The 16,569-nt window shown below is 36.6% G+C and overlaps 1 protein-coding gene across 1 annotated transcript in view; it reads left to right on the forward strand.

The window, feature by feature from the left end:
- Positions 1–7,436: 7,436 nt before the first annotated feature.
- Positions 7,437–16,569, forward strand: part of LOC308694953 (uncharacterized protein) — a gene marked incomplete at its 3' end in the record, with an annotated part of 37,091 nt that continues 27,958 nt past the window's right edge. The window contains exon 1 of the mRNA XM_081372810.1: positions 7,437–8,037. Within this exon, the coding sequence (XP_081228936.1) occupies positions 7,654–8,037 (384 nt within the window). The 5' untranslated portion in view covers positions 7,437–7,653. The remainder of the gene's footprint in view (positions 8,038–16,569) is intronic.

Here is a 16,569-nt window from a genome sequence, read left to right on the forward strand (position 1 = left end):
AATTTTAATCCCCAACTTGAATTAATCAGCTATCAATAGATTAACTGATTGTGTTCACACAGATTAACTCATTTTGATCAAGTAACAGTATCACTTCCATTTAGAGATTTTTTTTGAAAAAATGTTTCTTATGCTCACCAAAGCTGCATTATTTGATCAAAAACACAGTAAAAACAGCAATATTGCAAATATTACGATTAAAAATAACTCTTTTTAAATGTAATTTATTCCTGTGATGCAAAGCTGAATTTTCAGCATCATTACTCCAGTCTTCAGTGTCACATGATCCTTCAGAAATCATTCTAAAATGCTGATTTGCTGCTCAAGAAACATTTCTTAATATCATAAATTTTTTGTGAAACCGTGATAATTTTTTTAATCCGGATTCTTTAATGAACAAAAAGTTCAAAAGAGGGTCAAGAAAACTTACTGACCCCAAACTTTGGAATGGTAGTGCATTTCAATATACTCTATTCACAACTATATTTATTCACCTCTATAAAGCCCTGCCCCATTGTAAGTGCATTGCTGTGAACACGTGTCTTTTATGTTTTACAAACTGTGGTTATCAACAGCAGATAATAGATGCTGGAGAAAATCTGCTCATTTTGATCCCGGAACATTCCTTAAACTGTCCATCTGCTTCTCAAAATTATTTTTTTTTTTTGTGAAATTCGGTGCTGAATGCATCAGTAGGTGGCGAATCACACACAGTGTATTGGCCTGAGTACTTTCAGTATTACCACTGTGTAAATTGTATTGCAATACTCAAAGCATCGATTAAAGGAGAACTCCGGTCAATTTTAACATTGAGCTCCTTTTTTGGTAAATTTGGAGTGCTGTCAATACAGAGAACAACGACAAAAATCGGTGTTGCCTACACCATGTTATCCTAGAAAATACAGGTATGTGCGCTGGCTGAAATAACGTCATTTTTATTCATATCTTTCACATTTACTGCAGTCAGATTCACCCGTGTTCACTCTGAAGGAATCACTCACATGGCTGGGCACTTGTAATGACACATCAAGGATGTTAAGAGGCTAAAAGCAGGTTTAAAACTTGCCCCATTGAAGTCAACAGGGTGCAAATTTTAAAAAGAGGATAACATGGTGTAGGCAACACCGATTTTTGTCGTTGTTCTCTGTATTGACAGCACTCCAAATTGACAAAAAAATGAGCTCAATGTTAAAATTGACCGGAGTTCTCCTTTAAGGTCAGGGTTACGTCTAAAGATATTTCTGGCTTCTCTCCCCAACTGTTTGCTGTGGCCATGAAGTGCTCATCATTTCATAGCGGAAATTGTTTATTATTATAATTATTGTTCCAGGATGCACTATTGCTCATTAAACTGCTGTTGATCAAATGGGTACAGTATATTCCTCTGTAACTTCACGCTTTTGATGTGTTAGGAAAGCAGAAAACTGTAGTATTAGACTCACTAAAACACTGATCCTTTAGCTATTTGTACTTCATTTCATGCTGAAATTGTGTTCTTGCCTTTGTGCTGAAACTATTTTTGTGTTAATGTTGCAAACAGGAGCATCATTTGGTCTAAGAAAAGGAGAATTCTGTTACTTTGTTTGCCCTTGTTTATTTGTTGGAATGATTTTTATTTTTATTTTTTTTTCTTCAATTTTGTTAAAGGGGCATTTCACCCATTTGAACATTGCTTTTTATTTAAAGTGGGTCATATATGTAGTCGAAATGTAAAAGAAATTTTGAATTTGGTGCCTTTGTGACCGAGAAAAGACAAAAAATAACTTTAGGACTCATTTGTATGAAAGACAACAACTCCCACAATGCACCATATTGCACAGCTCCGCAAGCCACTCCCACTAATCCAGAAAGCGCATATCTGCCTATAAGAGAAATCACTCTTCCGTCTACAAGTCTAGCTACCACCAGAGCTTGAAATTAATTTCACATTCACACAAAATGTCTAGTTAGTTGGCGAACTCATTAGTGTATTACTCCTCGTTTGTATTTCTTTCGAAAAGGTGAATTATTGCATGGTACCTGGATGTTCAGTCAGAACATATGCGGTGCGAAACTAGGAAACTTTTTCACAACACAAACGTCCGTGTCCTCGTCTGATTCAGAGATTTCGTCCAGGATAAATTGTCATCGTTGAAATTCTTTGCCGCAGACGGACTCTATCTCTGTGTTCATAGCGGTTCGTAGCTGCATAGTGAGATCACCGGCGCCACCAGTCCGCCCTAACTCGAGCCAGTCCGGGCTCCTCGTCCGCGGCAGGCAGGTCTTCTGCCTCGGCTGCTCTTCGCTATAATGCGGCTTGTAAAGGTAGCCACAAACACCTGATTCAAGCATCAGACTTCCGAAATCCTCTTCCTCTAGTCTATATCATATTGAGCACTCTCCTCCGCTATTGTCATAACTTTACATCTGTCTCCACAGCGCCTGTTAGCTTAGCTTCAAACAAGATGGAGGATATTGCTTTCAGTTTCAGAGCGTAAAGTCCCACCCACTGATCTGTAATAGGTCTGTAGCGTGAGCGGGTCCCGCCCCCTGGGAAAGATGAGGAACTAGTGCTTGTAGTCTCAACAGAAATCCCCCCCTCTTACACTTCCTCCTACAATGACGCAAAATGACGATTTTTGCGTCATTGTAGGAGGAAGTGTAAGAGGTAAATAACAGATTTCTCCCATCTCAGGGGAAAATGAGAGAGTGTTGCACGACCATTCAATAGAATGACTGGGTTTCTAAAAATGCAAAGCTTAATGCAAATGGGTGAAGTGTCCCTTTAAGTTTGTCTGGTTGTAACCTGTAGTTACAAATCTGCTGATTATTTAAGTGACAATTAAAAATTACTACCATATGATTCACTGTTGTTTGCGATATCAAGCTGTTACAGAGACTGAGCGCTGAAACCTGATTGGTATGTTTTCATGTTTGAATCAAATGACTTTCAGCATTCATCAGAATTGAAAAACATGTAGTTGATATTCACTTCATGAAATACCATTGAGATCTTGTTAGACTCACTTACACAGAGACAGAGCTTATTTTTTTCTGCAGAGTTGCTTTTAGCTCATTTAAGTTGCTGCATTAAATTTTTAAGTACAGTCAACTTGCATGTTTAAGTCATTTCAACTTAAATTAGTTGAATCTTGAATAACTTTTTAAAAAAGTTGAAAATTCCTTAATTTATTTTGATGAGTTAAAGCAATTTAAAAAATAAGTTGTCGTATGATCACATAATTTTTTACAGCACATCCTAGTGGATAAACTGGTAGTACAATATCTGAAGCATTCTTACTGAAAATGCATTTCCTGTAAAATTGCAAAAAGTGTTATTCATATATTTTTCATATGCATATATTAAATATTTGTTTCCTTTAGATTCGATTTAAATTGTAGTTGCTGCATTAAAGGAACTTTGCCAGTCGGCAACAACTGAAATATCTGAAACTGACTTATCTAAAAGAGAAAAAAAAAATCTATGCCTTATTTTTTTCTGACATTATACCATTTATTTTAAATCCAGTCCAGTAAAGATGCCTCTGAAGTCACCAACTTTATTTTGCATTTACAGCCCAAATCCAATAGATGGCGAATCTTATAAGGATAGTTCACCTGAAAATGACAACTGTCATCTTTTAAAAAAACATGTAATTCCCAAACCTGTATGAAATGTTGGTATCACTTTAGTTTAGGATCCAATTCTCACTATTAAATAATTGCTTATTAGCATGCATACTAGGATATTGGCTGTTTATTAGTATTTATGAAGTACATAATGCCTTATTTTGCATGACAATATTCTGCATCCCTTAATCCTACCCAATACCTAAACTCCTAATTACTGCTTATTAATAGTTAGAGAGGCAAAAGTCGTAGTTATTAGTTAGTTAAAAGTGAGAATTGGACCCTAATCTAAAGTTTGACCAATTTTTTTTTTCTCACAACCATATTTATATCATATCAATCATATTTTTATAGAAAATCTCAATTGATGTTATATTTACTTTTGTGTATTTTATTATAAATGTGCAGATACACTATTATGATCTGCAATATTTAGAATTTCACATTTTCATCCACTAATATCAACTTGTCATGCTACATCTGTATCAGACAAACCAAAATAACTTGAGGCTTGTTGTTTTCTTTAATTATGCAGGTCTAAACAGGCTTTCTCTGAAAAATTCCACCCATCTGCACAGTCTGTCGTTTAAAATACATGGATGAAAGCTTTGTTATTAAGTCATAGTGGCTTGACTTCACTTCATTCAGACGCTCATTCTCACTGAACTCACGTTTCTCTGGTGCACATATGGTACCTTGGCTCCACGTGGAGTGGAAACTGCAGTCCTGTTTACATTCTCGAACAAAAGGGCTCATCAATGTTTCAGCGGCACTGCATTGTTCAATTTGTCCACCTTGTGTAATGTGGCGAGTGAGTGCTAATATTGGCCTTCTCAAATGTGGACATATTTTTAGACCAATCTATATATTTATGCATATAATATTGAGTCGTAACATGGCTGCCTACCTGACTTTATATTATGTGATCTTTTCACCGATGTACTGTGTTTTTGTAGTTGTATACAGTGTCAGTACCCTGCTGGATAGACTATAGCTATAGTCACAGGCATATTTTGTTTTGTTTTTTGGATGCTATATGTTTAGCCACTTAGCTAGCTGAACCAGCATGTTTTCCTTGATTAACTAATGTCAAGAAAAAGATTGAGGTGGCTAAGCAGCATCTTCAACTATGTTTTGCTAGTGAAGTGCCTAATTTTGCTAGTGCGTTAGCAAGACTAGCAGAAAACCAGCATAAGCCTCTCTTTCCCTCCTGAAAATACCAGCTAGAATTAGGCTAATGTCTTTAACTACTAACATTAATATTTATTTCAACAAAAGTTCTATTTTTGTCAAATGTAATGGCCCTTTCACACCAAAAGTGAAATGAATAAGACTCAGGCTGAAAGAATGCAAATTCCCGTCTGTACAGTAGAGGGCGCACCTCAAACAAACCTTTAAACTGTGCTGCCATTCTGGACTGCAGAAGAAAAGGATGCAGGAGAATAAAGTTCAACACTCTTCAGCAATAAAAACAAATTTAAACACAAATGTGATATTTATCTAAAGCCATTTTTGCTTATTGGTATGGTTGAAGTGGAACCATCAAATGTCAGCAGCAAAGACATACAGTATATATGTGTAATTTAACATTAAATTTTTATTCATTTTGAGGAATACTGAATGAGTAATGCATGTTCACATGTAAGTACAATAACCATCAACGCATCTGCACCTTTATTCCCTATTTCTCTTGGGGAACAGAAGTGGTGTCAGTCAATAAATGGGAAAACAAAGTTTGGTTACACTTTATTTTAAGGTGTCATTGTTACAGTGTAATTATATATTTAAGTACCGAGTAATAGTAATTAACTACATGTACTTACTATAGGGTTAGGGTAGGATTAGGATTTGGTTGAGGGTTAGTTGCATGTAATTATGCATAATTTACTGTTATTACTATGGTAAGTACATGTAACGTAACAAGGACACTGTAAAATAAAGTGTTACCCAAAGTTTTCATTACTTTTAACTCAGATAGTTAATCAAAAGTAATGTTTTACCTAACTAGTTACTTGAAATAAGTAATCTGATTATGTAACTCACATTACGTAATGCGTAACCCAACACTGCTTGCACATAACATATTAATGATAAAAGGCGACTTAAGTGTACTTAGAGTGTAACACACTCTACATAGAAAGTGCACTTATTTTGTTATTTTGCAATATTTTGTTGTTTTATTTTGATGTGTCGACTAAAAGCACATGTAAAGTTGAGTGTTATTTGATGTTACATTTAAAATGTATATACTTTAAATGTACTAAATTGCACATTATATACAAGTTTCAGATATTAAAGTATATTTTAGTTTACCATAAATGCTTGTCAGTTCATTTGACAGTACTCTAACCATATTTCAAAGACAATAATTACTTATGAAGATGTACTTCTGTCTTACTTAAGTGGGTCAAAAAAGTACTAAAACTTTTTGCATTTAATATACATTTAAACTAATATTAAATTTAATTTAATTGTACATAACATGCAATCAAGTGTCCCTTACTATACATTCAGCACTTAAGTATGATATATTCTTATTATAATGGATATTATTTCTGTAATAAGTACTAATAAGTATAAGTTTTCTCATTTTAAATAGTGTGTAATGTTGCTGTTTGAGCATATAAACAAAATCTGCAAAGTTGCAACGCTCAAAGTTCAAAGCAAAGGAAGATATCTGCTTTTAAAGAAATCGTTTTTTAAGGACTACAACAAATGGCTGGTAGGGACTACAGGACATTCCTCCGGGTTAGTGACATCACTAACCCTAAAATTTACATAAACCCCGCCCTCAGCAACACGCAGTCCATGTTGAGAAGAGGATGAGCACATTTCTGAGTCGGCTCAAGCTGTCGCATCAGTCTTTTCACATGCAATACAGAACGTAACACAAATGCAATAGCATGTCACTCTGTAGGCATCTTACAACAATTCCCACACGAGTGATTTTATAGATTATCATGACAGAATATGCTAATCAATGACTTGAAGTTAGTTAACTCCACATCAGCGACATCAATTCATCAACTAACCATTCGGAAACGTCCTGTTGCATTCTACATGTTGTCACTTCTTCTTGAGTCTCTCCATCATTGTCCGACTCCAGTTTAAACATAGAAGGCAGAACATTTTCTGAAATTTTAGTGCTTGCCTGTGTGAGGTAATTGGAGCTGCTAACACACTGGAGCTCTTGAAGCTCCACCCTCTGTGCCGGGAGCAGCAGCTCATTTGCATTTAAAGGGACACACATGAAACAACGCATTTTTACTGATCCCCAAAAAGGGACAACTTTAACATGCTGTACAAAATTATCTGTATGGTATTTTGAGCTATAACTTCACATACACACTCTGGGGACAACAAAGACTTATTTTACATAATTGTAAAAAGGGGCATTATACCACCCCTTTAAGTCCAATGACCAGTTCTGATGTCTCTGATAACGCTTTCTCCCTCTTTTGCTCCTTGCCACAACCCGCCACAATTGAGTTTCACTAAGGGCCTATCAGTTACTGTGGCTCTGAAACCCAACACCTCTGCTTGGCACACTGGGATGCGCAAGGACAATGCCACAGGCCCTTGGCAGGGGGAGTACCTGCTCAGGTAACCAGACACTCGGACACCCCCACAAGCCCATCACTCGCAAAACCCTGAGCTTCACAATCATCCTCAGAGAGAGCAGGTTAAAAGGAAGAACCAGTACAGAGGAGACTGCAGTGCATTCAACAGGTTTTTAGTTGATGATTTGACCGGGATGTGTTCAGAAGTTTCTCAGAAGCATTCATGGAGAAAGTTATCGGGGCTGTTCCTCTGCAAAACACATTGAGTCTCTGAGCAAAACTTAATCGTTTGCAGGAAGGTCTCTGGAGGTAAATTTATTTTAGATCTTTTGCGTGGAACCATGGAAAACCGTCAAACTCTGATGGAATCCTGAAATGCTTTTGCGTATTGGGATCTCATCCATAAACTGGAGCTTCAACATTTGATTGCATACTAAAAGCTGCTGTATTACTTAAAAAGGAAGCGCTTGTATCTCCTGGCGTGATGCACGAGCTCCCATGCTCAGCGCTACAGTACTGTTTTGGTGGTCCTCCAGAAGTTTCTGCTGACCCCGCTCCATACTTGGACTCAGAACTCTCTAAAAATGGGTCAGATCCTGCCATGGGCCCAGTCATTCTCACTCAGCCTGGTCCAGTAAACCCAGTGAGGACTGAAAGCCAGCCTTCATTCAGCTGCATCTCCATCCAGGCCAAGACTAATGGAACTAACTCCAAAACCAAAGAATCGGGAACAGATAACCAGCACGCGCTTCATTCCTACCCAAGCTCAGAAGGGCTCTCAGAGGAAGACGATGCCCTGGATGACAGCCCTGTTCTGGACACAAAACGTCCACATATTCCCCGTCCATCTATCATCAGGCCACAAAAGGTATGTCAGTAATATTTGCGTTGTACTTTTCTAGGATGATCAGATTGAGGTTCAGTGTGTGAATTTGCTTGATGATTGCAGATGTATTTCCTAGTTTGGGTGAGACATAATGATGATTCCCTTTTTAAAAGTTATAGCCACTAGGATTTAGGCTGAATTAGTCTTTTTTGTGGCAGAAAATATATTTCAATGGCAGAAACTGTAAAGAGTGCTAGCATCCAATTCTGATGAGTTCTATCACAGCCATGCACCGTGATTAGCTACTTGCTAGTCAGTTATCGGTGTTATTAGGGGATGGGGCATTCACGTTCTAGAGAGCATTTGATTGGACAAAATTCTTTGTAGAACAAGATGAAGTCTTTAATATTTTGGTCCTTTATCCAAAACGAAAAATACTATAGTTGTGACCCAAATTATGTATGATTTTTTATGCACTATGTGCAATTTTAAAAACAAACAATCTTTTTCCGCTATAAAGAAGGCAAAGGAATATGTATGTAATTAGCATATATCAACAACATTTCATTATGATAGAGCAGGTGTTGGTTTGTGACTAAATCATTTCTTTACATTTTTCCCTGTATGCTCTTTTATGTCACAGCTCAGTTAAGTTGCTTGCGAAAGGCTTGAGTTCATGTGTGTTTTTGTGAGTTGTCCAGAGCTGAGTGTCCAAGAGCAAAGATATGTACTTCCAGAACACATGCCATTAAGATGAATGGGATGCTAATGAATAGCTCTCTGCAGGTATTGTAAACCTCCCTGAATGCTTGTCCCACGTCATCACTGCCCATAAATCCAGCATCCCGTCTCTCCTTGATGAAGATTGATCTTCCCCATGTTTGACCTCTAGGTGCACGCAGCCCGTCTTTCACTTCCCCTGCTGCGACAAGGACTCTTTTTAGATTCATGCCAAGGGACTTTTCTTTGTGTTTTAATTCAAACAAATGCTTCTTTATGGGCACACACAAACTCATACACGCACAAAACACAGTAGCGTTGTAGTAGCAGCCAGTGCTGACAAGAGCGCTCGTGTTGAAGTATATGGTAGTACGATACACCTGGTACCCTCAAAGATAGGTCAGTTACGGTCTCGAGTTCAAATGCAGTGAAAATGTGTGTGGTCAATTAAAGAGAAGTGGGGGATGGATGCCAATAAAGGGCTATCATTTTTCTACAGGAGCTTCTAACTGCTGCATATGCGGTATGTGTGTGTGTGTGTGTGTGTGTGTGTGTGTGTGTGTGTGTGTGTGTGTGTGTTAGTGATGATTGTTCATTTACACCCTCTCATGTGAAACATGATTCAGAGATAAAACCTTGCAACAGCTATCAAGTTATCAAGCCCTATGTTTTTTCCCTCATATAATAGTCATTAAGTGACAATGAATATATATATGTATGGATATACAGTGTGTGTGTGTATATATATATATATATATAGGCCTACACTGTATATACATATTCATTGTCACTTATTGACTATTATATGAGGGAAACACACACACACACACACACACACACACACACACACACACACACACACACACACACACACACACACACACACACACACACACACACACACACACACACACACAAACACACACACAATGTGTTCCAAATGATTGTGTAAATGACATATAAGTTGGTTTCAGTACAATAAACATTCAGATTTTAGTTTTTTAAAGAAAGTGTTTGTTTGTTTTATTTCTCATATCTTTTTAGATAAACGGTATCAATCTCAAACAGGTTCGTTTAGATAGAAGTTTGGAAGGTCTTCTAAGGTAAACGGAACCTACTTAAAGAGGTTGTTACACATTATTAAGCAAGTCACAGTACTTGTGCAATAGAGGAAGGAAGAACGATATTTCTGAAGATGAAAAGCATGAACACACCCACTGTAAATGTTTCACTTTGTAAGCTTTGGTTAGGGGTGACTGAAATTCAGCTTAATACACAACTGCCAGGCTGAGGTTCTTGAGACTCCAGACACCCCAACAGCCTCAAATACCTGTTTGTTGCTCAACAGTGGATTTGTAAATAGCTGCCCTTTTACTACAATTAATTTTAGAAACTTTCATTAATAAGACCATGTTCATATCTGACCAAGTTCTTCTATGCTCTAAATCACTCACAAATCTTTTGACAGTTCGATAATCTCTATTCAGTTTTTGCAAATAGTTGTTTTCATGTCTTTTGCAAGACATGCAAATTGTGTGGACATTTTTGGCCAGGCTGTCATACACAGAAATTATGAAAATATGCAAGAGAGAACCAACAAAATAATAATAACTAGTCAATGTATCCTTTTTTTCTGAGCTTATGCTTCTTCTTCTTCTTTTTTTTTTCTTTTTGCATAATAAAACCTAGCTGTAGTTTTCACTTTTTTTGCCAAATAATTTAGTCAGATAAACCTTAACTAAGTTAAGTGTTTTGTTCTTTCCTCATATTTCAAATATCTAAAAAAACAAATAAAATATTTTCCTCATATTTTTATCGAGGAGGTTTAATCGAACTTGTAGGGTCATTAAAAACAAATATCCCCTCTGGATATCACTTTTGGCCACTATACACTGTAAAAACTAAAGGAGCCTCAAGTATCCTGTCGGATACTCAAGGAACTTCAAAATGTAATTTTGGTGCCTCAAAGCTCTTTTTCCTATAGTAGGGTTACTGGAGGACCATTGACAATCTTTGAGGTTCTTGCTGGAACTTATGGGATCCTTTAAGCACTTTGTATTTACTTCAGAGGTTCTGGAGTCACCTTTTCATTACCATGAGACCTCGAAGTGCTTTGGGGGAAAATAGAGGAACCTGAATGCGATAAAAGGGTTATTGGAAGATCTTTTAACATTCAAGTGGTTCCTGGAAGATCTCTTATGTTAAAGCCAGCATCTGGAGGAACCCAATGGTTCAGTGAGGCCCGAATTAGATTATTATTCTATTATTATTATTATTATCCTATTATTATTATTATTATAGGCTACTTAAGTTTGATTCAGAATACATACCCAGGTGAAAAAGACGTACTATTAAATGTATTAAAAATGTACTTGAGTGTGTTTTTAGTAGACCTACAATACAAATATAGCCTACTTTAATGCATTTTTTTTATTATTATTATTATAGGCAAGTTTGATTCAGTATACATACCCAGGTGAAAAAGATGTACTATTAAATGTATTAAAAATGTACTTGAGTGTGTTTTTAGTAGACCTACAATACAAATATACTTTAATGCATTTTTAATACATTTAACAGTAACTATAGTCTTTTTCACTTGGGTAGCTTACATATATTTAGTATAGGCCTATTTTATTAAGTCATTTAAACCTTAAACAACAACACTAAATAATAATAATATTATATGAAGAATAAGAAGCAGGAGGAGAAAAGTATTATTCTGTCACGAAACTGCTGTCGTCGCTTCAGTGATCCTCGCGCTGCTCGCGCGCAACAAAGCTCAGCTGATCGTCATCAGAAAGTAACGGCTCCTCTCATCAAAGCTTCCGCCGTTTGTTCGGCTCTCCGTTACAAGGTTTGTAAACTCGCCAAATAAATATAAATACAGAGTCTACTCACTATTCAAACACACACATATACAGTGGCGGATTTAGCAAATCGGGGGCCCAAGGCGAGGTAGAGCTATGGGCCCCCTCCCCATCCAATCTTTAAAAGAGAGCGAAAAAAATATGTATGGACTGAATGGTGGATAGGCAGGTAAAGCTAATCTACGGGGATGTAAAGGTTAGAGAGGAGAAAAAACGTCCCCTTTAAACCCTGCATACACTTCTTTACTCCTAAACAGAAACATGTTACAATGTTTAGCCTACATGGTACAATTTCTGGTAAGCTATGTTTTTTTGTTTTTTGGTTTTTTTTTGCTTGACAAATTTCACCATTTCGATTCAATTCTTGTGATTTGATTCAATATTGACTTATTTGGATAAATATTAGGTAACGTTTCACAAGATAGGCGTTACTTTTTCTCAAGAAAAAAAAGCCCTATCAGCTGGTATAATTTAAGGTTAAAATAAGTAATATAGTAGCCTACACATATTTAGCCAAATACTCTCTAATAGCTCTTATTTTTCTAGCCAATTAAATGGCTTTCCTGAGGTAAAGTTATGTGACGATTGTTCTCCAGCTGTTTTACAGCTTTCCACGGTTGAAAAACACTTATTGATCGATATTATGAAAGAGGATTATACATTTCGGTAAGTTATACTGTATCTTTCAACATTGTTAATTCGTGTTTATTTACTATTAGCTAGAGATGATCAGTTCACGTGCCGCTATAGGAATCTGTCACGTAACATTAAAACGGCAAAACGGTATTTATTGTTTGTATTTCGTTATAGAATTGACAGAATCTGAGAGCTGAGATTTTTTTAAATATCATGATTCATAAACTGCTCAGTTTTGTCTGTCGATCTCCGTGTCCTCTTTGCTTCACGATTTTTCTGTGCGTTGGACTTGGACGTTGTTGTTCCTGATCTGTATCCCCAACAGTAGCCGTAATAATACTTATCAGCGTCTTTTCACTTATTTCTTTTATTTGAGCCGCTTGGGTAACCTCGAAACTTTAAATTTTCGCGTTTAGACTCGTCTTGCTCTGTTTGTGTATTTCCCAGTCCTCCTGTTACTGCGTGTTGTTTATCTTTCGCGCCGCGCACCTTTACGGACTTTTTGCTTTCCTCCCGCTTCCTCCTTTTTTCAGCACCGCTTGGGTAGCTAGCTTCGCTTCATTTTTACTCTGTCTCTGTCACTCTGTACACTCTGTCTGTCAATCACTTCTTTTCTCCGTCAGTTTTTTGGCACAGCCTTGTCACTTTCGCAGATGCGCAGTAAGTGAGATAATGGAATAATCCAATGTAGTGAGGCGGGGGGGCCCCCTCCTGTCTGCGACACTAATGATTTGATGCCATTTTTCGCAAATGGAGTTTTAGAAATATATAATAAAAAAAAAAAACTTAGACATAAGTTAATAGGGCATTTTGGGGGCCCCTAGGTAGCTCGGGGCCCAAGGCAATTGCCGACCTTTGCCTAATGGTAAAGTCCGCCCCTGCACATATATCTAAACTAAATTTATTATACATTACTACGTTTTTACAGTGTTTACCACTCGTTTATTGCACAGTATCTGGTATGAAGGTTTTAGCCGCGATGCTAACTACGTTGATCTAATGAACAAATGGAAATGATTGACTTATTGTCTTACATTGATTTAGTCATTCAATTCAACATATTTTGTACAACTGTGTCTTCAAATTGCTGATATAGCCTAACTAATTTAGAAAATTCTCTGATTCTTGGCGTTTGTTATGAATAACAAAAACAGGTTATAGTTTGCTCTGTTTTTGTTTAGCCTAACTTTACTACAGGTGCCCTCAATCTCTCAAATACCATTTTAAAGCCATTTACTGGTCAATAAATATTATGTTGTGAATAATCAGCTTTGTTCTTTTGTTTCCCCAGAACAACCATTACATTTCTAAAATAATCTGAACATTTCAGTGGCAACATTGAATTACAGTAAGTTACCTGCACCACATGCAAGTACTTTATTACTATGAACTTTCTCTGTGTGAAATTGTATTGTTTGACTGTGTACTTGTGTTTTTTAATCAGTTACTCTCTGAAAATCTTTTCTCATGATCTCAAATCTCATTCATGTTACTCAGAAAAATAATATCACAGGTTTGATTCACAAAAAATGCTATAGACATTTTAACTCTGAATTATAACTTCAAGTTTAGTCTTTTTCAACAAACAAAAAAATTAATAAATAGGAAAAAGCTATTGAGAGTGAGGAGTTGTCGTCACGGTATAGAGCCCCTCCCCCGATCCGCCATGTTGGCAGGATTCCAGCGGCAAAACATCATTGTTTACGTGTGTTGTTAACTCGGTAGTAGAGGAGGTTTTCGCAATTCCGCACTGTTTTACCATGCCTGGAAGTAAAAACTGCTCCAGTGTTTGTCACAAGAAGCCAAGCGCCGACATTAGGCATTTCTCAATAGCAAGTACGCAAAGTTTGGACTTAAATGCCAAGTCCAGCTCAGGAGAATGACTCCCGAGGACGCGCGTCACTCAGCTCGCTCTGCTACTCCGGTTATCTCTGTATGTACATTTTAGGCAACAATAAAACGAAATATGTTATAAAACACTACACTGCCTCTTTTCGTTTTCATTTAAAGAAATCTTAAACATTACACAAATGTGGTTCAGGCAACGCATATTTATTATATTCACTACACGTAACGTTAGCATATTTATAACAAAACTTTTTTTAAAAAATTGTTATATTTAAATTGTTCTTTTCGTTTAAATTTTAAAAATATTAAACTTATTAATATGGTTCAGGCAATATATTATGTGCATTTGTACTCTGATCATGACTGTAATAAAATAAAATAAAAATACAAAACTAAACCCTGTCTCTTTTTGTTGAATTTCAGTTTTATCAATAATAGTCATTATAAAAGTAGCCTATAAGTAAAAAGTACAAGAAGCTATACAATAAGAAATAAAGCAAACGATTCAGTCAAACATACAAAGTCAGCGCTCTAGTCTAACATTACAACAACGGTAAAGTTAAATAGCCTAAATATAAAGTTATGAAATTTCACTTAGCCCTCAGTTTGGCCAGGGAACAAGATTCAAGACCAAAGATCGCCCGTTAGGTCAACACAAGACAAATTATATCTCATGTTATCTTCTCTAAATACCGCTGTTTTGCGCTTGGTGTGAGCTTGTTCCTGTAAGGTCCCTTTTCTTTCGCCTTATCTTTTTGCATTGCTTTACTTTCTTCCTTTTCTTTTTCGTATTCGTAGATCAGTCTGTGTCCCGCTGAAATAATAAATAGCCTAATAATAATAGCCTAATAAATGCGCAAAAATGAAAGAGCTCTGGAATGTTTAGTCGCGCTTCTGTGTAGTTCTGAAGGCGTTGCCCCTGGCAACCGATAGCGTCTCCTTCCATCATGGCCGACAGGCTCAGACCCCGCCCAAATCAACCCAAGTCGGCACGTGACTCCTCACTCTCAATTAGGCTTCAGAAGACTTGCAACACAACCCATAACACATGAGTTGTGAACTCATTGATTATTTTTAGGATCTTTTCTGGGACATTTTTGGAGCTTAACCATTTTTACATAAATTGTTGCATTGAATTGAACTAGACAAGTGTGCATAAGAATGGTTTCATGAATGATTTACACAATTGTTTTCTGCTTGTGTTTCATGCAGTGTCAGCGAGGGGTTGCATTATGCCTGAGATCTGCTTTTGGGTTCCACAGACAGAAAGTCAAACAGGTTTGGAACGTCACAAGGCTGAGGAAATTATTTAAATTTCACAACTATCACTTTAATAACATTACTAACAGTAAATGTTGTACTTTGCAGGGATCTCGGAAAGCTGAAATACAAGTTTGATCAAGAATAAAAATCCTCCTGTAGACCTGAAAATCACTGAAGTGCCTGGACCATCCACCAGAAAAGAGGAAAAACAAACGGAAAACGATGCTGTACCTTTTCACTTTTCTAACTCGTTAAGTACCTCACACCAACTTGGTCCCATAGTGACATTTTTGACCACAAACGAAATTGCTGATCGTGTGAATTCATATTGAAATGACTGAATTCACCAGTGAACATTCACAGAACAACAGATCATTTTACTGCACCTTAACTCTGTTTCGGGTCGAAGCCTCTACTTCCTCTATCTTTCATGAGAATACTCAACAACCATTTATGAACACTGTTGATTCAAGTCTCACATTTAAGCTTTTCAAAAGCCATAGTGTACATTACAGTCTCCAGTCTAACGGCATCCCAGACTTAAACATTTTATGATTCAAAATAGCTGAATAACTAACCATCAGAGATTTCAGTATAGAGATAAAGGTTACAGCACAATGAGTGTATATTAGCACTGTTGTTTGTTTTTGGCATCTGATAGAGCTTTTGGACTTGGAAACAGTGATGTCAGACTCACCATCGGACTGAAACACAAATGTTTTAAAGTTAAGTATGATGGACATTTTTAATTAGTTCAAATGTAATTTTTTTACATTGATTTATTTAGTGGAACATATGTGTTTCCATGCATTTTGTTGAGATGTCTTTTCTTGTTTATCTATTGTATATACATGGTTGATTATTCATGTTGCTTATGTATTATACTATTTTTTTGTGTAGTCATTGATATTAATCTGTAGTTAGCTTTTTTCCCCATGTGCATGGAAGTGTATGTATAAAAATGAATATCAAATATGTAATAAACAATTCTTATTTTGTATTTGGTTCAATTTGTTTATTATAATAGAAGTCAAAGGTAACCATAGTAATAACATGAAATTAAATATTTAAAAAAAAAAATGAAATTTGGTTCCTGGAGGCACCCACAGTGGTTCCACACAGTGCCTAATATAAGAGTTCCTCAGGAAACCTGTGTGGTTCCTCAGAGAACCGGCCCTTTTTAAAGGGTGCCTAGAGGATCTACAGACGGTTCCGCCGGTGTGGCAAAGTGAAGAAC

Source organism: Scardinius erythrophthalmus (assembly GCF_964197995.2).
Source record: "Scardinius erythrophthalmus genome assembly, chromosome: 8".
Lineage (NCBI taxonomy): Eukaryota > Metazoa > Chordata > Actinopteri > Cypriniformes > Leuciscidae > Scardinius > Scardinius erythrophthalmus.